At 50.7% G+C, this 22,085-nt stretch overlaps 1 protein-coding gene across 12 annotated transcripts in view; it reads left to right on the forward strand.

Annotated features, from left to right (window-relative positions):
• Window positions 1-22,085, forward strand: part of Epb41l1 (erythrocyte membrane protein band 4.1 like 1) — a 120,361-nt gene that overhangs the window by 63,833 nt on the left and 34,443 nt on the right. For 10 of the 12 annotated variants that reach the window (XM_032904588.1, XM_032904582.1, XM_032904586.1 and 7 more), the window contains 8 exons: window positions 8,377-8,570; window positions 9,418-9,582; window positions 10,324-10,428; window positions 10,953-10,995; window positions 14,105-14,180; window positions 18,497-18,715; window positions 21,067-21,154; window positions 21,627-21,779. In XM_032904588.1, coding sequence (XP_032760479.1) covers window positions 8,394-8,570; window positions 9,418-9,582; window positions 10,324-10,428; window positions 10,953-10,995; window positions 14,105-14,180; window positions 18,497-18,715; window positions 21,067-21,154; window positions 21,627-21,779 — 1,026 coding nt within the window. In that variant the 5' untranslated portion in view covers window positions 8,377-8,393. Of the gene's footprint in view, window positions 1-8,376; window positions 8,571-9,417; window positions 9,583-10,323; window positions 10,429-10,952; window positions 10,996-14,104; window positions 14,181-18,496; window positions 18,716-21,066; window positions 21,155-21,626; window positions 21,780-22,085 lie in introns of those variants that run through there. The other 2 variants (XM_032904587.1, XM_032904589.1) reach the window with 1 other exon arrangement.

The raw sequence follows: 22,085 nt of genomic DNA on the forward strand, positions 1-22,085 counted from the left end.
CTCCACCCTGTATGGCAGCTCGGATGGCTGGGGTGTAGCCCTGAAAGGCTTTCAGACGGCTCTGACAAAGGAGGTCTTGGCCGCCTCCTGCAGTTGTTAGTATGGTCCAAGCAGGAGGTATCTTTCCTCTTTGATGTCCTTACTCTGTAGATCAAGCCTGTCCCGTGTTCCCTGTCCCACACTAGCAAATCTGTCTGCGGCTCCTTCGTAGCCTCTGAAACTTGGAGACAGAAAGCCAGTGCTGGTAGGTGGTGGCCTCATTGTCTTGTTTGATTTCATTTAAGGCTGTTCCTGCGGATGCCACAGGCCTTTGACAAATTGTCATCTCCCAGTGCCACGTCCACACCTGAGCACCCACCTGTAAGGATGACTGGAGGCTCAGATCCTTTTAGACCACGTGGGCCTGGCTCAGAAAGAGCACAGCCTGCACCCTCCCCTCGGCTCATTCACGTCCATTCAGTGTGACTGGAGGAAGCCGTAGCTCGGCCTTGGGGAAATCCCTGTGGGATGGAGCCCTGGTTCCAGAAGAGAGAGAAAGCCTCCCTAGGTGTGCACTTCTGATGCTTCCTTTGCTGACTTCTCAAGCAGTTCGTGTTCATAGTGGGAACAATGGCAGCACAGAGGCAAACGCTGAACGGTCCGCATTTCCATCTCTGAGGGAATGTGAGTGGTAACATGTTGGTCTTTGAACAAAGGCAAGGATGTTGATGTCTCAGGAGCACTGACTATGGGGCTAAATGTCACTCAAATGCTTTATTGGAGCTTACCTCACAGAAACACAGGATAGAGGTATTCTCACCATTTTACGAATGGTGTTTTAGTTGTCTCCTGCCCCTCACCCACCCTTTCTTGAACCCTTCCCTCTCTCCCAACTCCCTTCCTATCCCCTTCGTGTCCTTCCTCTCCCTTCCTCTCCCCTCCTTCCTACTGCTACTTCTACTCCTGAATCAGAGTCTCCTGGAACACTTGGTCTTTGGTGTCACCAATCCCCAGGATTTAGAGGAGACGGCCTCACCATCTAGTGGGTGACTGCTCATGTGAGTTTCTCCCCTGATGGCAGAGTCCTGGCAGTGTCTGTAATCTGTTATTCTCATGGTGTTACTATTCACGAGGAAACAGAAAGAAGTGACTTGCCTGGACACTCCTCAGGTAGGAAGTGGCAGTGTTGAGAGGAAAACCAATGATCCGGGGCTCTTACTGTGGCTCCTCCCAGTGGATTTGCATCTCAGTCTTGAGAAGTCTGCCCTTCACCCCTGCAACACTTAGCGTCCATTGAGCTCCCCAGCCCGAGGATGTTGAAATGTCGAAACGCTGTGTAGTAGGAGAGCCTTTGAAACCATAGCCGTCTGGCCCAGTGCTTCGTCCTTGCGAAAGTCAGTTTCTTGGCAGCTGTGGGTCCTCATCAATTCGATAAGGAGGATAGGGCAGGAGATTGGTCTAAAAACCCTGTGATTCAGGTCTGATAAATCAGAGGAGAGGCTGCCTGGCTAGGAGCCATGAGGGCTCCTGAGGTGACTGCAGCCTGTAAACCCTGGCACTGCTGCCAGCTGTCTGATCTTGGGTGGGTTACTCAACCTTTCTTCTTCCTCCTCCCCCTTTGGAAAATGGGGATCCTAAGAGGTTCCTGTAAGGGTTAGCTATGCAGACGCCATAGATCAGTACCTGGCGATAGATGGATGTTTCCTTTGTATAATATTAATTTCTCTTGCAGTTTTGTTTCGAGGAAGTCTCATTGTGTAGCCCAGGCTAGCCTTGAACTTTATATCCTCTTGCCTCAGCCTCCCGAGCCCTGAGATTGTCGATACAGGTCACTACCCAGGGCTCGCTCTGGTTTTGAGGTGGGGCCCTGACTTGTTTCACCGTACACCTTGCTCAGTGTTTATAGTTATTTATCAAAAATTGCTCGAAGGCCTGATGATGATGAGCCATAAACCTCCACGGGGTTCCTATTCTAGAGGAGAAATAGAAATAAGTAGATTGATCAGTGGATTTAAGTTCAGTTTGCAATGATGGCTCCAGAAAAAAAAAAAACTTACCGGAAAAACAGACAGACCGACAGAAATACTTGAATAACACAAACAAGTTGGCATGCTGTCACAGCGGAAAGTTAGGGAGAGAGACCTAGGTTAGATAGGGTAGACATATGGAGGTGAAAGTTGTCATACCAGGAGAGGGGACAGAGTCACTGCTTGTGAACAGGGAAGATGAAGCCCTGATGTGGGGATCGGCCTGCACAGTTGAAGCACAGACAGAGGCTGCAAGGACATACGGTGGAGGAGGCCGTGTCTGCTGGCAGGGCTAGGAGCAGAGGCTAGAGAGAAGGGCAGTGTGTGTCTTATTTCGATAGGAACTCATTAGAGCTGTTTTGGGGTTTGTTTGTTGAACAAGGACTTGAGATGTTACCCTAGCTGGCCTCGAACTAAGATCCTCCTGCCTCAGCCTCCTGAGGGCTCAGATTACAGGCTTGTGCAGCCACAAACCACTGGAGGTTTTAATAAGGGCATCCAACTAGACTCCTGCAAAGATTCCTGTGCTTGCTCTTGGAGAATAAATCCTAGGAGTGACTGCCGGGAGGGAGACCCTGGATCAAGACCCTGGTTTGGACCCAGGCGGTCGCTAGGGGGCTTGAGAAATGAACACATCTGATGACTGGCCTTGGAGGTGCCGACTCCCCCCAGCCCTGGTTCGAAGGTTAACTAGATGTCAGCTGATTTATCTTAAAGAGCAGGTACAGCAGCCAGGCCAAGTGGATATCACCTCGGCCGAGGGGATGTCTCCCTGCAGGCCGTCCAGATGGAAGGCTTAGAGGATATGAAGGCTGCTGCGTGGTCCTGCAGAGCCCCAGATGCTGACATCCTGCTGAGCCAGCCCTAGCCCAGGCCACACAGGGCCCCTCTCTGCAGACAGTGGTGGTATGGGCGACGCTCGCACTGACATTCTGGCTGACCTTTCTCTTTCCTAATCCTGTGTATTTGCCTTCCTATGTCGGTGCCACCAGCCTGGCCCTGCTGGCTGGCCTTTGTCTTTCTGCCTCTGTTGTAGGCAGACATGTCTGCACTGCCGGTCTGAGGGCTCACGGCTGTGCCAGGAGGGTCTGTGAGTGGTGGGAAGTCTTTAGCCCGGGCCTGGCCACACTGATGTTCCCTGATAGGCCCTCACCGTCTGTATCAGTCCCTGACACTGCGAGGCTGCCCACAAGACCCTACTTCCTGCTCTTCTCCCTGGCTACCCAGTCCCTCCTGCCAGGCCGTATGGAGCCTCCTTTGTATGTTTCTTGAAGGATAAGGGCATCGCGTTCTGGCCCTTTTGCCCACAGGATGACTCAGCCCAAGTACCACCTCCTCCTCTTAAATGTTCCATTCCTGCCCCTACCCTAGAAGCCTGCTTTGTGAACAAAGGCCACATTCTGGATAGGCAGGTGCCCAGACTCTTGGGCAAGGCTAAAACATACCCTGGGGGATCTAAGTCCCTACAGTGAGCTCTGTGGGAACTGGCACATGGTTGCCCCAAGGGCCCTGACTGTACCCAGTCTGGCCTGGCCACCCAGCAGCTCTCCCGGTGTGTGTTGGCCTGAGCCTGAGCAAGAACCATGTCCATGTGACTTAGCCTGCTGTGTCAGAAGCCACAGTCTAGTTCTTGGCTCTCTTTCTATGGCCTAGTGAGAGACAATGCTGTTATCCTTGGGCTTGTCAAAGAAAGATTCTAACTGTAAATTTTTTAAATGTTATTTTTATTTTTAATTAGTAAAAATTTAAAAATAGGCGTAAACAGGATTTATTGAGCTCCTTCTCATCCTGTTATCTGAAGCCATGAGCACCAGGAAACAAATTTTCCTAGGGTTTATGTATGTGGATTTAGTTATTTATTTCAGGCCAGATCTTCTATGCACTCACTGTATAATACAGGCTGGCCTCAAACTCATAGCAAGCCTTTTGCCACAGCCTCCTGAGGGCTAGGATTACAGGCATGAGCTTTCTTTCACGACTGGCTAGCCTCAAGCTTTAAGGCAGTCGTTTAATGATTTGGGTCCTGCCTCGGCAACAGGCATGGCGGTGGCGTGGTGGCGTACACCTTTCGGTTCCAGCACTCGGAAGGCAGAGGTGGGTCAGAGTTTGTGAATTCCAGTCCAGCCTGGTCTACAAAGCAAGTTTTGGGCCAATCAGATGTAGAAGGAGGTGGGATGGGGTGGGCAGAGAAGGAGAAGGAAAGGAAAAAGGGAAATCCAGGAGGATCCACCTCTGTGGCACCAGCTTGTGGCATGGTGGCATGTCCTTGGGAGTCAAGGGAAGGAGATCAAGTGAGGCCAGGTGTGTGACGTGAGCCTGGTCTTGATCAAACTAGAAGGAAACTGTTAGTCTGTTCTGACACTTGGAGATAAAGTCGCTGATACTCTGCTGGTGTCCCTCCTAGACGCCATTTGACTTTCTGGGATGCTATGTCCTAACAAGCCCACCGTAAGCTGCACACAAACACATGTTCCGTTATTCCCATTTGATTGGTTATATACTGTAGACAGTCAGGACTGCCCAGAGACACCATGGCAGCACAGAACTAGAAGTAAGAAATCTGTATTCTCAGAGAGGATGGCGACGAATCCTGGCTTGTATTCCTGAGTGTATTCGTCTTAAACTCGGGGTGAAAGTGGACCAGCCTGATGTGGCTTGGAGATTCCTGTGGTATTCAGGAAGAAAATAACAGCCCTAAAATATTGCACCGAAATTTAAAATCCCCAGAAGTGGTGTGCCCGAGTTTTCAAATATAAAAGTCTCTGTATTTTAGCAAGTTTATTTGATTGGAATGCAGTCTAGGTGATTTTAATATGTAGTCTTGAAACATACCCACCAAAGGAAACATAATTGCTGCTCATATATGGAAAAACGAGAATGTCGTGATGATTGGAACGAGAATAAGTGGCTGACATATGTGGAAAATGTGGTATGGAGCAGAATGTTTTTGTGGAAGTCACACAGGGCTTTTGTTTGCTTTTGGTGACCTCAGAGATTCCGTCCTGTCTTCCCCGGGTCCACTCTTATCCCCACAACAACATTACCTCGGTATCTCTGGGTGCTGTTCAGTTCCAGTTTCCAGTAGATGTGATCCTTAACCCTGGAAGGGACAGCACAGTGGACACAGCACAGTGGTGAAAGGCCAAGGGGAAAAGCCAACATGGGATCAGTATAGATGCCGCTTGCCAAAACGTGCAGGGAGAAGAATGCTCTGCGACTGTGTAAGTGTGCAGATGCCTTGGCGGGCGGGGAGATGGCTGGGAAAGGCTTCCTGGAAGAGGGAACGGTTATGCCACAAATTCGGGAAAGGATACGGAGTAGGCAGAGCTCTTGAGGATGCAGGCTATACCATGCACACCGTGAACCTCGGCATGTATCTAGGAGCCATGCAATTCCCTTGTTTACCGTGTGCAGGAGTGTTATGTAAGGAGCCGGTTGAAGATTCATGGGGAGTGCGGAGACAAATGTAATGAGAGGCCAAATAAAGGAGTTTGAAATTTTAATGCAGGAAATGATGAGCTGTCAGATTTAAGCTGGAAGGTGGGGATGGGACCGGCAACAGCGAGTCTAGGCAAGCTGAAGTGTTTCTATTCCTGGTCTGAAGCGTTGAATACTGGTAGCTCTTCTTCTTCTTCTTCTAATGGGGGCTCTGGGGTCCCCAGCATTTATTTACCTAGCTGTTCATATTTTTAATGCTTTTATTAGCATATATCAAGTCACACAGTGACAGGTTCTCCTGTTTCACACTGTCGTGAGGATCTGTGTGTTTACTAAGGTAGGGGTCGTATGTGTGGATCGTTGACACCATGCCCATTCGCTCAAATGCTTGCCGTGATTTTTGTGTGCATTTCCCTTTTTCTCTCTGAGAGGATACGCTTGTATCTATGAATCCAGCCCCCTGGCTATGGCTTCACTGTAGCTCCTTGGTGTTCAGCCTGGGCCTGGGCTCTTTCTCCTTTGAGGAGGTTATGTTGGGTGTTTTGCTAGGGGTAGTTGAATGCAGGAGAGAGAAGATGGGCCAGCCATTCAGATCTGGAGAGCTAGGCCGCAGTGGGGAGGAGAGCGGACCGAAGAAGCGAAGGGACAGTTTGAAGATGCGACTGTGACTCTTCTTACCTGTGACAGAAGTGGATTAGAGTAGCTATTTTTCAAGTGGTGCCCAGCAGTTCCTGTCTGTAGCACTGGCTTCCAGAGGAATGCAGGGAAATTTGGGATATTCACTTAAAAATTCTTTCCCAGCTATTTCCAGGCAGCTATAGGTTCAGGAAAGAGTTGCATGGGTCTGGGCTGAAGCCAACAGAGGACCCAGGAAGGGTATTTGTGGATGTATCCCAGGGGCTGCCTGGATGGACACTAGGGTCATGTGAACTTGGATGGTCACAGCCGAAAGAGTCTCCATATGCTTTTGGGTTTTTAAGATAATTTTAAATGTTTGTTTTATGACGTATGTTTATTTGCTGTGTGTGTCTTGGTGATGGTGGAGGCGCTAGAAGCAGCCAGATATCCCTCCCCACCCTGCAGCTGAGCGCCAGGCAGCTCTGAGCTCCCCATGAGGGTGCTGGGGATTTGACTTCAGTCCTTTGCAAGCACAGCAGGTGCTCTTAACCACTGAGCTCTCTCTCCACCCATCTTCAGATTGTTTTTTAAACACAAAACTATTTAAATAAATTTTACCTAATGACCCCGCCAGACAAGGACTGGAAACCAGCCCAGTGCCCAGGATGCAGAGAGACGTAAGTGAGGCCCGAGTGTATGTGAGGCCCCGGATTCCACTCCTGCCCCCTCCACAACTTTGAATAAGTGAATAAGTTAAATGTTTTGTTTGGTGTGGTTTGGTTTTGATTTTTCTGAGACAGGTCTCATTTTGTAGCCTAGGCTGCCCTCAGACTTGTGATAATCCTCCTGCCTCAGCTTCCCAAGTGCTGGTGATATAGGTGTGAGACCCCCCACACCTGGCAAAGATAAATAAGTGGAAGTGTGAACCCTAGAGCCCATGGGTGGCTCCGAGTGTTGGATGTCTGTCTGTCTGTCTGTCTGAGGCCTTTCATGGTGGATGGTTGAGGGTACGTTCCTAGCACGCCTTGTGTGAATGTCTCCCTTATGCTATGACAGAGCAGACTTAGAGGAAGGGTCTAGGCCAAAGAGAGATGGTTCCTGCTCATTTCTCTTACTCTGGGTGTGGTTGGGAAGGGGTGCTTTTGGCTTTAAAACAAGACGAACTTACAAGTTAAGACACTTACCCAATCCTCACATGTTGGTTGTGATGTCGCACATCTGCAATCCCATTGCCGGGGAGGCTGAGACAGAAGGAACAAGGGTTCAAGCCTCCGCTGTTGATCTGGCTCTGTGGAAAAAGGTGTCTTTAGCACAGGTTGGATGCCCAGAACCAATCGTGGACGAGAGAACCACGTTCTGAAAGTTGTCCTCTGCCTTCCACACACATGCCATGGCATATGTACACACACATGTTTAGTGCCAGCATGGACCACGTCGTGAGTCAAGGCTAGCTCGCCTGGAATTTGTTTCGCCTCAGAAACAAAAAAGATTCAAGTAGTTCCAAGATGTCTGAAGTGTGAGTGAAGCTTCCTCTCATCCCATCCCATCCCTGAGGCCTTTTAGTTTTCCTAACTTCTCTTCATGGTGGCAAGTCTCCCTCAGAATCCCCGAGTAAAGCGTGAAGCCGGGCTGTTGAGGTTACTTACTGTCTGTCGGGGCTGGCTAATTCCAACAGAAGAGCGGGGCAGCAACTTCATGGCCTTCTCTGGCGTCTCATTTAATGCTTCAAAGGGGAACCTGTCCCAAAGTTCCTCAGAGTCCCTGCTACCCTGACCACTCCATGTCTACCTGTTTTTGTCCATGGGATGAGTCTTGATAACATTCTGTGAATCGGGGACTGGTGCGTGCGTGCACCTGGGTGCGTGCGTGCATGTGTATGTGTTGTGTGTGTGTTAGTTATTCCAGCTTGGGAGGTGAAGGGAATTGTCTAAACTCACACACAGGTCTGGAACCCAAGGTTTTATCAGTTTGCAGTCAGTGTCCTGCATTAGCTGAGGGGCTGTGGTAGGCCAGGTGTAGTGGGACCATCAGCCTGGCCAGGGCCTTGCTGGCGCCCGGTGCAGACCACAGCACCCTAGAGACACTCTCATCATCCTTAGAAAAGGTCCAGATCCCAGGTCTGGACACAGAGGGAAAGAGGCTCCTCACACTCTCATGCCTCCTCGTCCCTCTGTCCCTCTGTCTCCTACCCCTGCCTTCTGTCCGGCTCTTTGTCCATTTGTCTCCATCTGTCCCTCACCACGTGCGGTTCCTGCCCCCCTTGTTGTCACATTGTCATCCTTCCCCCAGTCACATGCTCCCCTTCATTCCGATGCAGGCGTGCTGGTCACCATGACAACAGAGACAGGCCCAGATTCTGAGGTGAAGAAGGCTCAGGAGGAGACTCCACAGCAGCCAGAGGCTGCTGCAGCTGTGACCACCCCGGTGACCCCCGCAGGCCACAGCCACCCAGAGACCAATTCCAATGAGAAGCATCTGACCCAGCAGGACACAAGGCCTGCTGAACAGGTGTGTACTGGGGCCTGGACATCCCTCCTCTCCCCGCTAGTACTAAAAGTCACTAGTCCTTTCCTCAGCTGGAAAGGAAGAAGGATTCAGATACATTCGTGAACCGTTACACACTGAACTCTGGGCTGGGGCATGCTGGCCATTTTGTGTCTAATTTCTCAGTCCCAAGAGGGGAGGTGTTATCTCTCCCATTTTATGCTGAGAGGATCTGTGGCTCAGTGCAGGGAACCCTGTTACCCAAAGCCACATACAAAGCCAGGGGTGGAGGTGAGACCCAGAACATGGCCCTTTCCAGGGTAGTCTCCTGCCTTCTACTCAAGCTTGGCAAACCCAGCGAGACCTTGACAAAACGCATCCCCTGAGAACTACAGAAGACTGAGGGCCTCACTGAGCCCTTCGTTTATGCCTCCCTAATTTGTAACAGACACAGAGGGGCAAGGACTTGGCCACAGTCATGGAGGGGGCCAGCTTTTCCCTCCATTGGGATCACCAGTTCAGTCTTAGGCTAGACCTAGTGACAAGTAAGATGGGAGAGACCAGACAGACGGACAGATGTCCTCATGAGTCACTCACTGTTCTAGGGAGAGGACAGGGCAGCTTGGTGCTGACTTCAGGTCTCTGGGCTGCTCCTCTCTGCAGAGGCTGTCCACGGTAGCAGTAGCCTGCAGGAAGACACAGACCCCTCAGCTCACACGGAAACATCAAATCCCTAGCATTCTACACCAACCCGTTTATAACCCATGGTCACCCTGAGGGTCGTAGAAGGTGACACTTCTTATTTTAGGGATATCTTGGCCTCAGCCACCCAGTTGTTTCGAGTCCACTGACTTCTTGCTTGGCCCCACAGAGCCTAGATATGGAGGAAAAGGATTACTGTGAGGCCGATGGCCTGTCGGAGAGGACCACGCCCAGTAAGGCCCAGAAGTCACCCCAGAAGATTGCCAAGAAGTTCAAGAGTGCCACCTGCCGCGTCACCCTGCTTGATGCCTCTGAGTACGAGTGTGAGGTGGAGGTAGGGAACGCCCAGCGCCATATGCCCTGCCCCAGGCTGGCTGGCCTCAGCGAGGCTCACTCCTGTGTGTCCCGAGTCCAAGCCAAACCACAGGAGGACCCACTGTGCTGTCCAGAGCGATGGCTTGGCCTGGCACTCCCTGGTACAGATGGTGACGCCGAGGTCCAGAAAGGGTCATTACTATTGTAAACCGGATTAAGACTCAGCACAGACTGGCATCAGGAAAAGGTGTCTCGGGGTGTCTGTGCCTTGGTAAAAATGTCACCGTTTTAAGGACTGATATGCAGGGGTGACTATAAAAGGATAGTCTCACGGTGATTCTGAGTTCCGTGTTATCTCCTGCACCCCACTCCCACCCCGTCTCTGTCTCATGTCATTTGAGGACATCTTCTCTTTCTTGCCCACAAACCTTAGGACTTTGGTTTTCAGATGCTTCTCTTGATTTCTGTGACACAGAAATCCCAGCTTGCTCCAGGCAGAAATCCCAGCATGCTCCAGGCAGAAATCCCAGCATGCTTCAGGCAGGTCCATGGTCTAGGAGGCCCCTGGCAGGGCTTATAAGAGAGACCTAGATGGGACATTATAGACCCAGAGAGCAGAGCCTGTGGCAGGAGTGCTGAGGTCCTGCCCAGCTGAGGGGAGGCTTGTGGGGACTCTTGCTTTGTCCAGTGGAACCTGGGTCAGCTCCCAGCCACACCAGCAGGTCCACGGGCCTCACAATAGCTCTTCTTTCTTCCTCAGAAGCACGGCCGGGGCCAGGTGCTGTTTGACCTGGTCTGTGAGCACCTTAACCTCCTCGAGAAGGACTACTTCGGTCTGACCTTCTGCGATGCCGACAGCCAGAAGGTGCCCGGCTGGGAGCCTGCTGTGGTGGGTGGGCAGGGAGGCTTCTATAGACCTGACCGTATGTATCCTCCAGCTTCCCCCAGACTTTCAGTAGGCATCTCCTGTTTCTACATTAGCAGCTCCAACCTCTCACAGGTCTCTGGCCCAGCTCCCTGCCCCAGTCTTTCCTAAGGTCTTCCCAAATGGGTAGCTGGAGAGCTATGATGTAGTTGCATGGGTTCCCTGAATAACAGAGAAGTCCCTATCCAATGTCTTCTTCTGCCCTAGTGGGGGGCTGCCTGACTTTCCTTCTAGTTATAGATGCAGTAATTGGTCACTGTGGCCATCTCAGGATCAGCCCTGATACCATGTCTAAACCCCACTGGGAATGCAGGCTTCATTCCTTAGTGCCAAGTAAATGGATCCAGGCAATGGATCCATGAGAGTCTGTGGCTGGCCACTTCTGGATAAGTCGTCTCTCCCGGTTCCACTCTGCCCACTCCTTGATCTTCCTTCTAAAGAACAACTCTTCTATTCTCTTCCAGAATTGGCTGGACCCCTCCAAGGAAATCAAGAAACAGATCCGGAGTGAGTGTTTGCTTGTGGCTGGTGTGCGAGGATGGGTGGGCGTCTCTGTACTCCTCTGTCATTCCTGGCAGGTCTGAGAGAAGGCAGGGTAGGAGTGATGTAGCATTACATCATAGGTAACACACCTGAGGCCCAGAGAATACAAGCGGCAGTAAGAGCCACACAGCCAATTAGTAAAGAAACTATAAATGCATTCAGGAAAACAGCTCTGTGGAGTCTTCCAGAAACAGGGGACAGACGGATGACCTGGAAACAGCCAGCCTTCTGTCCAGGGATTGGATAGTAACTAACAGCCCTTAACTCAGGTCCAGAGAGTGGTAGCTACTTACCCAAGGCCACAGAGCCAAGTGCTGGCTCAGCCCATCATGAGCCCTGGCTTTTGTTTTGTCCTCATTTCAATGCCTCTGGAGGAGGGAGATGAGTGGGTCAGCAGCCTGTCATTTCTGGAAAGAAGGATCGTGTTGGGAGGGGTGAGAAGGCTTTCAAATAGAGGAAAGATGAGGTGTTTAGCCTTAGCAAAAGAGGTGGTTAGGCTTAGCAAATGGGCCTGCAGTAGGTGGAGACCTGGGGCCTCCATCCCACCTTGGTTATGTTTGGCCTCTTCCTGGTGGGATTCCCTGGTCCCCTGGCTGGGAAGCTGTAGTCGAGTCTGTTGCTATGACAGCAGGTAGTTGGCCTATGGAAGCCAGCTGACTCTACAGGAGGGGGCTTGAGGAGCTTTTCCCTTGGTTCCTGACAGTTGGAGACAAAGAGGCAGGCACATAAGCAAACCATGCTTCTGTGGGTCAGCAGGCTTTTAGGTCTGAATTTTAGGCTGTCTTCTCGCAGTGCCTGTCCTGCTGGGAGGCCAGCCTTTCATGCCTTGAAAGAATTGGAACGGATACAGGCAGCCAAGTGTGTAGAGTTAATAAAGACCAGTAGCCTGGAAAAGAGAGGCAGGCAGGTCTGTTGACAACGCCCTAGGGTCACTGCCCAGAGTGAGCCTGGAGGTCCCGCCCACCTGTCTGGGCACATGGACTGTTGCTCCTGTGACAGCTCAAGCTGTGGCCCTCACACCTCGTAGCCTTGAGCCTTAGGAAGCTCCTCCTCTACAGGACAGGGGAATCTCCTTATTAGGTAAAGTGTTTACGGCTCAAGCATGAGGACCGGAGTTCAGATTCACAGCATGCATTTGTGACACGGGTGGATTCTAGGGGCCTGCTGTCCAGCCAGTCTAGCCACATTGATAAGCTCCAAGTTCAGTGAGAGACTAGCATCGGAAAATTAGGTGAATTCGGTGACCCAGCATTCATGCTGTGTAGGGACAACTCCCCAGCTTCCATGTCATAAGGGAAAGAGGGAGGACTTAAGGTGGGGGGCGTGCAGGGTGTGAGGGGGTGGGGATGCGTGAGATCACGATACATTGTGCATGTGTATGAAATTGTCGAGGTAAGTAGTGCTGGAGAGACGGCTCAGTGGTTAAAAGTACTTGATGCTCTTGCACGGGACCTGGGAAAGCCTCCCAGCACCCACCATCTGTAACTCCAGTTCCAGGGGGGAAATCTGGCACCCCCTTCTGGCTTCTGCAGGCACTGCATATACATGGTGCACTTGATATGCAGGCAAAACTCTTTATGTATTGAATAAAAATAAATAGATCTTTAAAAAATAATAAGAGAGAACATTAGAGGAAGACACACCACATCAACCTCTGGTCTCCATAGTACATGAACAAGGTCAACACACACACACACACACACACACACACCTACCTCTTCTGTTAGAGCTTTGCCTCTGTCCCCATGTCTGAAATGCCCACCTACTCATCACAGTCCTTTCCTTTGGGACCCCAGGGGAGCGGTTTTGCCTCCTTTCTGTACTTGGTCACTTCCCCTCACCCTGGTATCTCGGGCTTCCGAGATGCTGTCCCTTCCCTCAAGCCTGGCTATCTGTCAGCTGATACACCTCGGGCCGTGCCTCTGAGGCTCTGCTTCTTCTTGGCAAGTGGACCAGCCCTTCCTGCCTTAGCTGGAGTGACAGGAAAGTGACACACATTTAGACATCACCAGGCACAGCTGCTGTCTTTTTCTGGACACAGTGCTTAATGTGAATTCTAGCTCAATGCCTACTTCTTGTGTTTCAGTGTGTTCTGTGTCTCGGTTTCCTCACTGTAAAGCGGGGTCATGATAGCAGGGCCTCGGGGTTGCTGTGAGGATGAAGTGAACTGCAGGATGGGGTGTGACGCAGCAGCGCTGCCCGGGGACACTCGGTGTGCACTGGCTCTGAGCACTCCTATTTGCTGACTCAGCTGTCCCCCCTGAGACAGAGCCTGTGTCCTTGGAGGCCTTCCTCAGGAGTCTTTGTGACTAAGAACCTGGGCTCTGGGGTCAGGTGACCAGAGTTTGGAAACCTGCTCTTTGTCACCAATTAGCTGACTGGCCCTTAAAATCTTTGTCTATGAGAAAGAAACGGGTTGGAAAGGTAGCTCGCTGACAGAGTACTTGCCTGGCAGGCTCAAGGCCCGGCCTCGATCCTGAGTGCTGCAAAAAACCTGCAGTAAAACAGAACAGCAGCAAAATTAACCAACCAACCAATCAGCAAAAACAGCACTCTCGGGTGATTATGAAATCTAAATTCCTATGCTGTAGATAGACGTGATCACCTTGTTGCTTGGGTTTCCATGTTTATCTTCTTTTCTTTTCTTTTTATCTTCTTTCCCATCGTTGACTCACATCTCTCTCTCTCTCTCTCTCTCTCTCTCTCTCTCTCTCTCTCTCTCTCTCTGTGTGTGTGTGTGTGAGAGAGAGAGACAGAGAGAGACAGAAAGAGAGACAGACAGAGAGACAGAGAGACAGAGAGACAGAAAAACAGAGACAGAGACAGAGACGGGTGGAGGGATGGCTCAACACACACATGGAGGTCAGAGGATGCTCTCAGGGGTTTCTCCTTCCACTGTGGGTTCCGGGGACTGATCTCAGGTCATCAAGCTTGGGCCTCGGTTTCCCTGTTTATCAAATGGAAATGATGTTCCAGGAGCGGGAAATCTATGGAGATTGCTCACAGGCTATTGCATCTGAGGCAGCCACTAGGTTGATGAGGCCTCTCTGACGTCTCCTCCTTTTCCTCTTAGGTAGCCCCTGGAATTTTGCCTTCACAGTGAAGTTCTACCCTCCTGACCCAGCCCAGCTGACAGAAGACATCACAAGGTGAGGATTGTGAAGAGGGGTAGTGTGCTGCTGGTCCTGGGGCACTGTGAGTGCAGCCGGGCGTGCTGACCCTGGGAGACAAAGGATGCATGTGATGAGAGTAGCAAATGTGGATGCCTTTCCCAGCCAGAGCAGCTCAAGAAATCAGAGGATATGAGGAAAACAGGACCAAAATGCAGAGGTCAGTGGGAGCTGACCTTCCCCTCAGAGACGATGTTAGAGAGTTCCCCTGGATCCGTGTGTCTTTAAAAGGACAGATGTATCTAATGTTGCGTGGCTGGCAGTGTGGTTAATCAGGTAAAGGCCCTTGCTGCACAAACCTGGCACCTTGACTTCAACCCCTGGAAGCCATGTGAAGACAGGAGAAAAACAACTCCAAAACCATCAATTAAAATGGTTGCTGTGAGGCTCTAAGAAATCTCTAACCGGGTTTGGGGATTTAGCTCAGTGGTAGAGCGCTTGCAAGCGCAAGGCCCTGGGTTCGGTCCCCAGCTCCGAAAAAAAAGAAAAAAGAAAGAAAGAAAGAAAAAAGAAATCTCTAACCTATGGGAACTGGGCTTGAAAGTTGAGTGACGTTAAATATTTTAGATATTTATGTTTGAAAAGCCACACATTTTACATCTTGACATCGAATACGAAACCCAGTGGGAACCCTCCTTGGGCCAGGCGACCTGGCAGGCTTAAGTCTAATGCTCTGGGTGGAACGCCAGTCTGTGGTATTGAGAAGGAGGGACAACAGGCTTTGTGTGTGGGAATTTGATGTCCTCTGTGCAGGTCAGACGTGGAGGTGGAAGGAAGCATGTGAGCCCCATGGAGATTCAGGGGGCCTGAGAATTGGCCGGTGGGACCAAGCAAGCATCCTTCAGGGTACAGCTTGCCTGGGCTCGCCCTGCCTCTGGAAAGCAGGACAGGGAGAAGCCCCTGTCTTTAAGTCCTGTCAGGGACAGGGACTCATCACACGATATTCTTCCGCTCTGGCATCGTGCACACTGTGGGCCTTAGACGCCCACAGTAAGCCGAGGACTTGAGCTTTCTGCAGCGGGAGGGGCTGCTAATCTGTCCTTGCTGCTTCCACTGGGTCCTTTTCTTTTCTTTTTTCTTTCTTCTTTATTTTGTTGGGGTACTAGGAATTGGACCTAGGGCCTTGTGCATGTTAGACAAGCCCTGTACACAAGCTATATCCCCAACTCTCTTTTTATTAAAAAAAATCAATATTTATTATTTTATTTTAATGTTTGTGTGAGGTGTGTGTAGCTGCCTGTAGAGGCCAGAAGTGGGTGTTAGATCTCCCGGGTCTAGCATTTCAGGCAGTTGCGAATGACCCTCGTGGGTTATGGGAACAGAACACAGGTCCTCTGGAACAGCAGTATATGTTCCTAACCACGGAGCGTCTTCCCAGTGCCACTTCTTAAGAAGTTTTGAAATAGCCTTAGTAAGCTTCCTGGGGTGGCTTTGAACTTCTGATCCCCTCATGTCAGTCTCCTTAGCCTGAAGTTATAGGCCTGTACCACCAGGCCTGGATATCAGGTCCACTGTTAATGCCTGATACCCTCACAGGCTAGACAGTACACCAAGTTTCAAGATGCTGTCTCTGGCCTTGGGAGAGACAACAGATGTTTCTGAAATAGAGCAGGTCCCAGGCCTTGGCCTCATTAGCTCCACTCTGTGCCTTAAGATCAGCTTGGGGCCAAGGTGACAGCAGCCATATCCTAACCACAGCTTTAGGCCAGCATAGCTACCAGAATGTGTCTTCTCTGTGCCAGACCCTGGGCATGGGGCTTCCAGGGACACCAGGAGGGAGGCTGGCCCTGTCCAGCACAGATGGCTCCAGAAGGTAGGTGTGTAAGAGCAGCTGATTTAAGTCAAAAATAGTGAGGCCCCAAATAAACTGGTCAAAATGACAAATTGATTGAAATGAAGGATTGGCCAGAGCGTTGGCAATGATCTTTGAATTTTTAGACTCTTGAACAAATGTCACAGGCCCATGCTGGACTCCCGTGACGTGTGAGCGGCTGCAGATCCCGAGCCTGCGCACACACTGACGCTGCATGTGACCGTTACTGGCTTTCGTTCTGACTTTGAAACAATGTCACAGAGCCCTAAGCATTCTACCAAGTCAAAGTGACTTTGAAGGAAGAGACAGTTAGTGAAGAATTGACAAAACCCAGCAGAAAAGGGCGAGGAGACACCGCTGGCTGAAGAAGCGGCCCAAGTCTTACCTCAGTGAACAGAACTGCAGGAGTGGCTGCAAAACGGCTTAGACAGTAAAACCATCCAACTGTGAATGTAGGCTGCAGAAGGTCTCAGCCTGGCGGCTGGAAGTGTTTCCTTAGACCTGTTCGGTTAGTAAATAATTCCCTTAGGGCTGGAGGCAGAAGAAAGTTTGAGGAAAGGGCCAGCAAGGTGGTTCGGTGGCAAAAGTGCTTGCCACCAAGCCTGATTACCTGAGCTCGATCCCCAGCATCCAAGTGTTAGAGGGAGAGAACCTTCTCTGCACACTTCGAGACAGGCACATGACTTCTTCCCTTCATAGTCTCTCATTCCCTCTCCCTCTCCCTCTCCCTCACTCCCACCCCTGTGCACGTCTCATGGAATCAATGTAGAAAAACCGTTGATAAACAGGTCCACCAGGGCTGTGGGATGTAGTACAGAGGGTAAGGTACACGTGGAGAGTTGAGTGCTAACATGGAGACCTCTCCTAAGTTACATCACTGGGTATGACTAGGAGCTCTGGAAACCGCATAGCATTTGGTCCTATTTGTATATTAAAGAAGCCATCAGTTAAAGCTATTTGCATTTCTGTGTTTAGGGAGCAGAAGTGTCTAGAACACTGGTGGCCTTGGAGAGTGAATGACCCCCAGGAGGAAACTCAGAGAGACTGCTGAAGTTTCCTCCCCTCCCCCCATCTGAGAAAACATTAACTTGCACATTCAGGGGATGCAGCTCAGTTGGTAGGGTGCTTGCCTAGTATGCAGGGAGCCCTGGGTTCCGTCCCCAGCATAGCATACGTCAGTCAGGCGTGATGGTCCATGCCATTATTCCATCACTCCGGAGGCGGAGTCTGAGTCTGAGGCCAGGTGAGTTATGCAGTGATACCTTTTAAAAGGGAAAGCACAGAGCATATTAGATTTCATAATTAAAACTACATGACAGGGGTTGGGGACTTAGCCAGTGGTTTGCACTTGCCTAGCAAACCACAAGGCCCTGGGTTCAGTCCTCAACTTTGGGGGAAAAAAAACAAAAAACAAAAAAACTATGACAGCCTGGCATAGTGGTGCACACCTATAATCCCAGCACTTATAAGGTGGAGGTAGGAGGATTTATTTCAAGAACAGCCTGGGCTATATAATGAGTTCCAGGACAACCTGAGACTCTTGAAACCAACTAACTGGGGTACAGAGATGGCTCAGTGGGTAAAGTTCTTGCACACAAGTGTGTCCCCAGAACTGATGTGTAAGGACAGCTGTGGTAATGTGTGTCTGTAACCCCCGTACCCCTGCGGTACGATGGGAGGTAGAGACAACAGAATCCTCACACGTCCCACAGACAGCTCTCTTGCTGTACACAAGAGTGAACAAGAAGAGCCTGCTTCACACAAGACAGTAGGCAAGATCCACAGTCAAGATTACTCCCTGGACTGGAGAGATGGCTCAGTGGTTAAGAACACTTGTTGCTCTTACAGAGAACCTAGGTTCAATTCCCAGAGCCCGCATGGGAACCATTCATAACTTTAGTAATGAGGTATCTGACATCCTCCTCAGACCTCCACAGACACCAAGCCTGCACCTTGTACACATACATACACACGGGCAAAACACTCATTCACATACAGTAAAATAAATAACTCTTAAAAATTGTTCTCTGGGGGTTGAGGATTTAGCTCAGTGGTAGAGCGCTTGCCTAGCAAGCGCAAGGCCCTGGGTTCGGTCCTCAGCTCTGAAAAAAAAAATTGTTCTCTGGCTTCCACGTGCACATGGTGGCATGGGTGCCCTTGCCAAACAAACCAGTCAACAAAGCAAACTACAAGTCATTTTCCCCCTGAGGGACAAACTAGTAGTAAGTCCCATTGAGCTTGAAACTGGATTATAAATCTCATAAATTCTCTTCAAATAGAAAAAAATATTCCTCAAAATTCAGAAATGAACACAAATGGCATGTCTCAAAACCTGTTCCTAAGACACAGCCACTCATCAGCCATGAACTATAAGTGTCTGTGGGTGCCATTTTCCAATGAGCTGATTTTACTTGGTTCCAGTAGCCCAGGTCTGGGCTGCCTGGAGGGGTAGATCCATGCCCACCTCGTTCCCTGTCTCCAGGTACTACCTGTGCCTGCAGCTGAGGGCAGACATCATCACGGGCCGCCTGCCTTGCTCCTTCGTCACGCATGCCCTGCTGGGCTCCTACGCCGTGCAGGCTGAACTGGGTGACCATGATACCGAGGAGCACGTGGGCAACTATGTCAGCGAGCTCCGCTTCGCCCCAAACCAGACCCGGGAGCTGGAGGAGAGGATCATGGAGCTGCACAAGACATACAGGTGAGCAAGCCTGGCCCGGCTGGCCGACATATGCCACCTGGCACTGCTCCTAACCCGAGGTGCCCGGGAACAGGTCACGCCCATGGGTGGGAATAACTGGGACCATCTGTGTGATGCTAAGTAACCACTTGGATCTCCTCTTCTTGAGTTGCTGTGTGGGTCAATCTCCCTGTCCTGAGCCTCTGGGGATCAGTTCTTCTGTGACTCAGAGATATAACAATGGCGGCATATCTCTGGGTAAGGGGCCCTGATGCAGATGCCAGCCTGACTGTGCCACTTCATAACCAGGGGATGTTGACAGGGCATTTCACGTCCCCGTGCTTCGGTGTGTTCATCCGTTCATCTTGGTGCTGGTCAGCACGCCCCATGGAGCTGTGAGGGAGGCTCCACAGCTGACATTAAAGACATTGCCACATGTGGGCCGAGGGTTGCTCTCCGCCGATTGGGGCGTTTGTTCTGTCGATCATGCACTTCGTTGAGTTGTTGATTGCGCGTTTGTTCTGCAGTTAGAAGATAATTGGCCAGATGTGCGATTGTCGGCTCGTGCCTGAACCTCTGAGCTCCGTTCTCACCTATAAATACACAGATGGGGATGCTGCGTATGGCTCAGCCGTTGCTATCTGGAATAGCAGAAGCCCCCATGCAGGATCGCAAGCCTCCTTGGGCTGCAGGGCAGCATTGAGAGCCCATAACACTCCTGAGCACTGCAGCAGTGGGAGTGCACTCCACTGCCGCTTGTCAGTGCCTGCTCTGCAGAGAAGGCTGCCCACCCGGGACCAGACTGATCTGCAGGGTCCTTTTAAGCTGGAAGTGCTTTGGGCTCTAAGCTCAAGGTTGCTGTGGGCACATTCTAAGGGGTACGGTGCCACACATCCAGGAAAGACTCTGGTGATATTATCTCATCCCTGTGCTTAGGGGGAGTGGGGAGGGTTGTGCTGTGAGCTGCATCTGGAGAGGAAGATCATAGCTAGGTGTGATGGGTGCTGCGTCAAAGATGGGCAATACATGCTACCGGAAATTTGCACACCATCGTGGCTGGGTTCTTTTTTTTTTTTTTTTTTTTAAAGATTTATTTATTTATTTATTTATTTATTTATTTATTTATGTATTTATTTATGTATTTATTTATGTATTTATTCTATGTATGTGAGTATGCTGTAGCTGTCTTCAGATACACCAGAAGAGGGCATCGGATCTCTTTACAGATGGTTGTGAGCCACCATGTGGTTGCTGGGAATTGAACTCATGACCTCTGGAAGAGTAGTCGGGTGCTCTTAACCACTGAGCCATCTCTCCAGCCCGTGGCTGGGTTCTTACTGGCTACATGGAATCGTGTGGATCAGGACACAAATAATCAAGGCCACTTGGACATTGGATGAGGGTGCCCTGCCTGGCATCCGCTGCTCATGCCTGTTCTAGATAGCAAGGTGCCCAGGGGATTTGTAAGATCCATAATTCATAGACAGACAGATCAATATGAGCTTGGTCAGGGCCAGCAGCAATAAATCTTTGAACTTAAAGCACATCGACATCTGGCATCTGAATCCCACACAGAAGCTCCAAGGTGGACAGGGCAGGGGAAACGGCAACCAGAGAAGGCGAGAGAGACAGATTTGCCTTTGAAACACAGCTCCGGAGCCACATTGCCTAGCGTTAAATTCAGACACCGCTGTTACTTACTGTGGTGTGCTCTTCGGCAAGTTAATGAATCCTGCCCCAGCAATGGCTGCCTCATCTGAGAGTGGTACCCCAGAGTGTGTAGGCTGAGTGGCCGCAGATAGGCCAAGTGTATGGAACAGTTAACAGCACTGTGATGTGTGCCGTGAGTGTAACCTGCGGTCTGAGCTCCCCGGCAGCCAGAGCAAAGACGGAAACTCCATCCCTGATACAACTCTTACGAAAGGAATCTGAGGACCTGTGTCTTAAGGGAGATTAATCAGCATCTGACTCTAAACTGTCCTCTGAGGGAGGTGAATCGGAGCCTTTGGGTGATTCTCAGGAATACTCTCTTCATAAGTGGGCTTCCAGTCACGAGAAGCAAGTTCTAGAAACTTTATATTTACTTTGGTAGAAACCGGGACAAAAATCCTGACTCCCAGTTTAATCAACCCTTAATCAAGGGTTAATCAACCCTTGTCTGCTTCCTGAACAAAACAGACTGGATCTGAGTGTTGCCGGGTTGATGGACTGAAATGGAGGAGCTCAGTCCTGTCCTGAGAGCAGAGGGGAGGGTCTCGGGCAAAGCTCAGCCACTATCTTTCTGGAATGGCCGTTACTGACGGTGACACCTACAGCTGGTCGGCTGCAGCCTGGGCCTTTGCCATGGCCCACAACCATCTTTCTTTCCTCAGGGGCATGACCCCGGGCGAGGCAGAGATCCACTTCCTGGAGAATGCCAAGAAGCTCTCCATGTATGGAGTTGATCTGCACCATGCTAAGGTACTGCCGAGCTCCAGCAAGCCCTGGCCTGAGGTGGTTCCCGGGAAACTATAGCCCTCAAAGCTGGTGTTTGGACCGTTTCGTCTCCAACTTGCAACCTTTTGGGGTTCTCATTTCTCAGAGTTCATAGCCTTTTATCCTCTCAGACCTTTGTCATCTCCCCCTTGGATTCAATTCCCTCACAAACCTGTTTGTGCCACCACTAGATTGGGTGCACATGAGAGACAGTCTGAGGCCTTAGCTTAGTTTTGTCACGTTGGTGTGGGGCCCATGGCCTGACTCGAGTATGTTCCTAAATGTGTGTTGAGTGGATGCATGAAGAATGGGTGGTCAATCGGTGAGGTGAGGGCGGGAACAACTAGATGACCATGGGGATTAGTCAAGGGACTCCGTCTACCCCGAGAGCTCAGGGTGGTGGCAGGCTGCCCCTGCCTGGCTCCAGAACTCCCATTCTGTGCTCTTTCTTGTGCAGGACTCTGAGGGCATCGATATCATGCTAGGTGTCTGTGCCAATGGCCTGCTCATCTACCGGGACCGCCTGAGAATCAACCGTTTTGCCTGGCCCAAGATTCTCAAGATCTCCTACAAGAGGAGTAACTTCTACATCAAGATCCGTCCTGGGGAGGTGAGCCAGACCCAAACCTCTCTCTCCTCACTCACCCCCCACACTCCAGGGGTGGCCGAACCTAATAGAGTGGACCCCAGCAGCTGGCCTGGGTTTTTCCTACCCAGGAACAAGAACGAAATTCTGGGGCTCATGGAAGATGGATCTCCTTCCCCCTGCATCTCTTTGTGTAGACTTCAGACTCTGGACATGTGACTTCATATTTTGCTTATTTGTGTGTGTGTGTGTGCACTCGTTTACATGTTCATGCATGTACACACACACACACGCACATGCACACGCACATGCACATGTACTATGGTTCAC

Source organism: Rattus rattus, chromosome 5 (assembly GCF_011064425.1).
Source record: "Rattus rattus isolate New Zealand chromosome 5, Rrattus_CSIRO_v1, whole genome shotgun sequence".
NCBI lineage: Eukaryota > Metazoa > Chordata > Mammalia > Rodentia > Muridae > Rattus > Rattus rattus.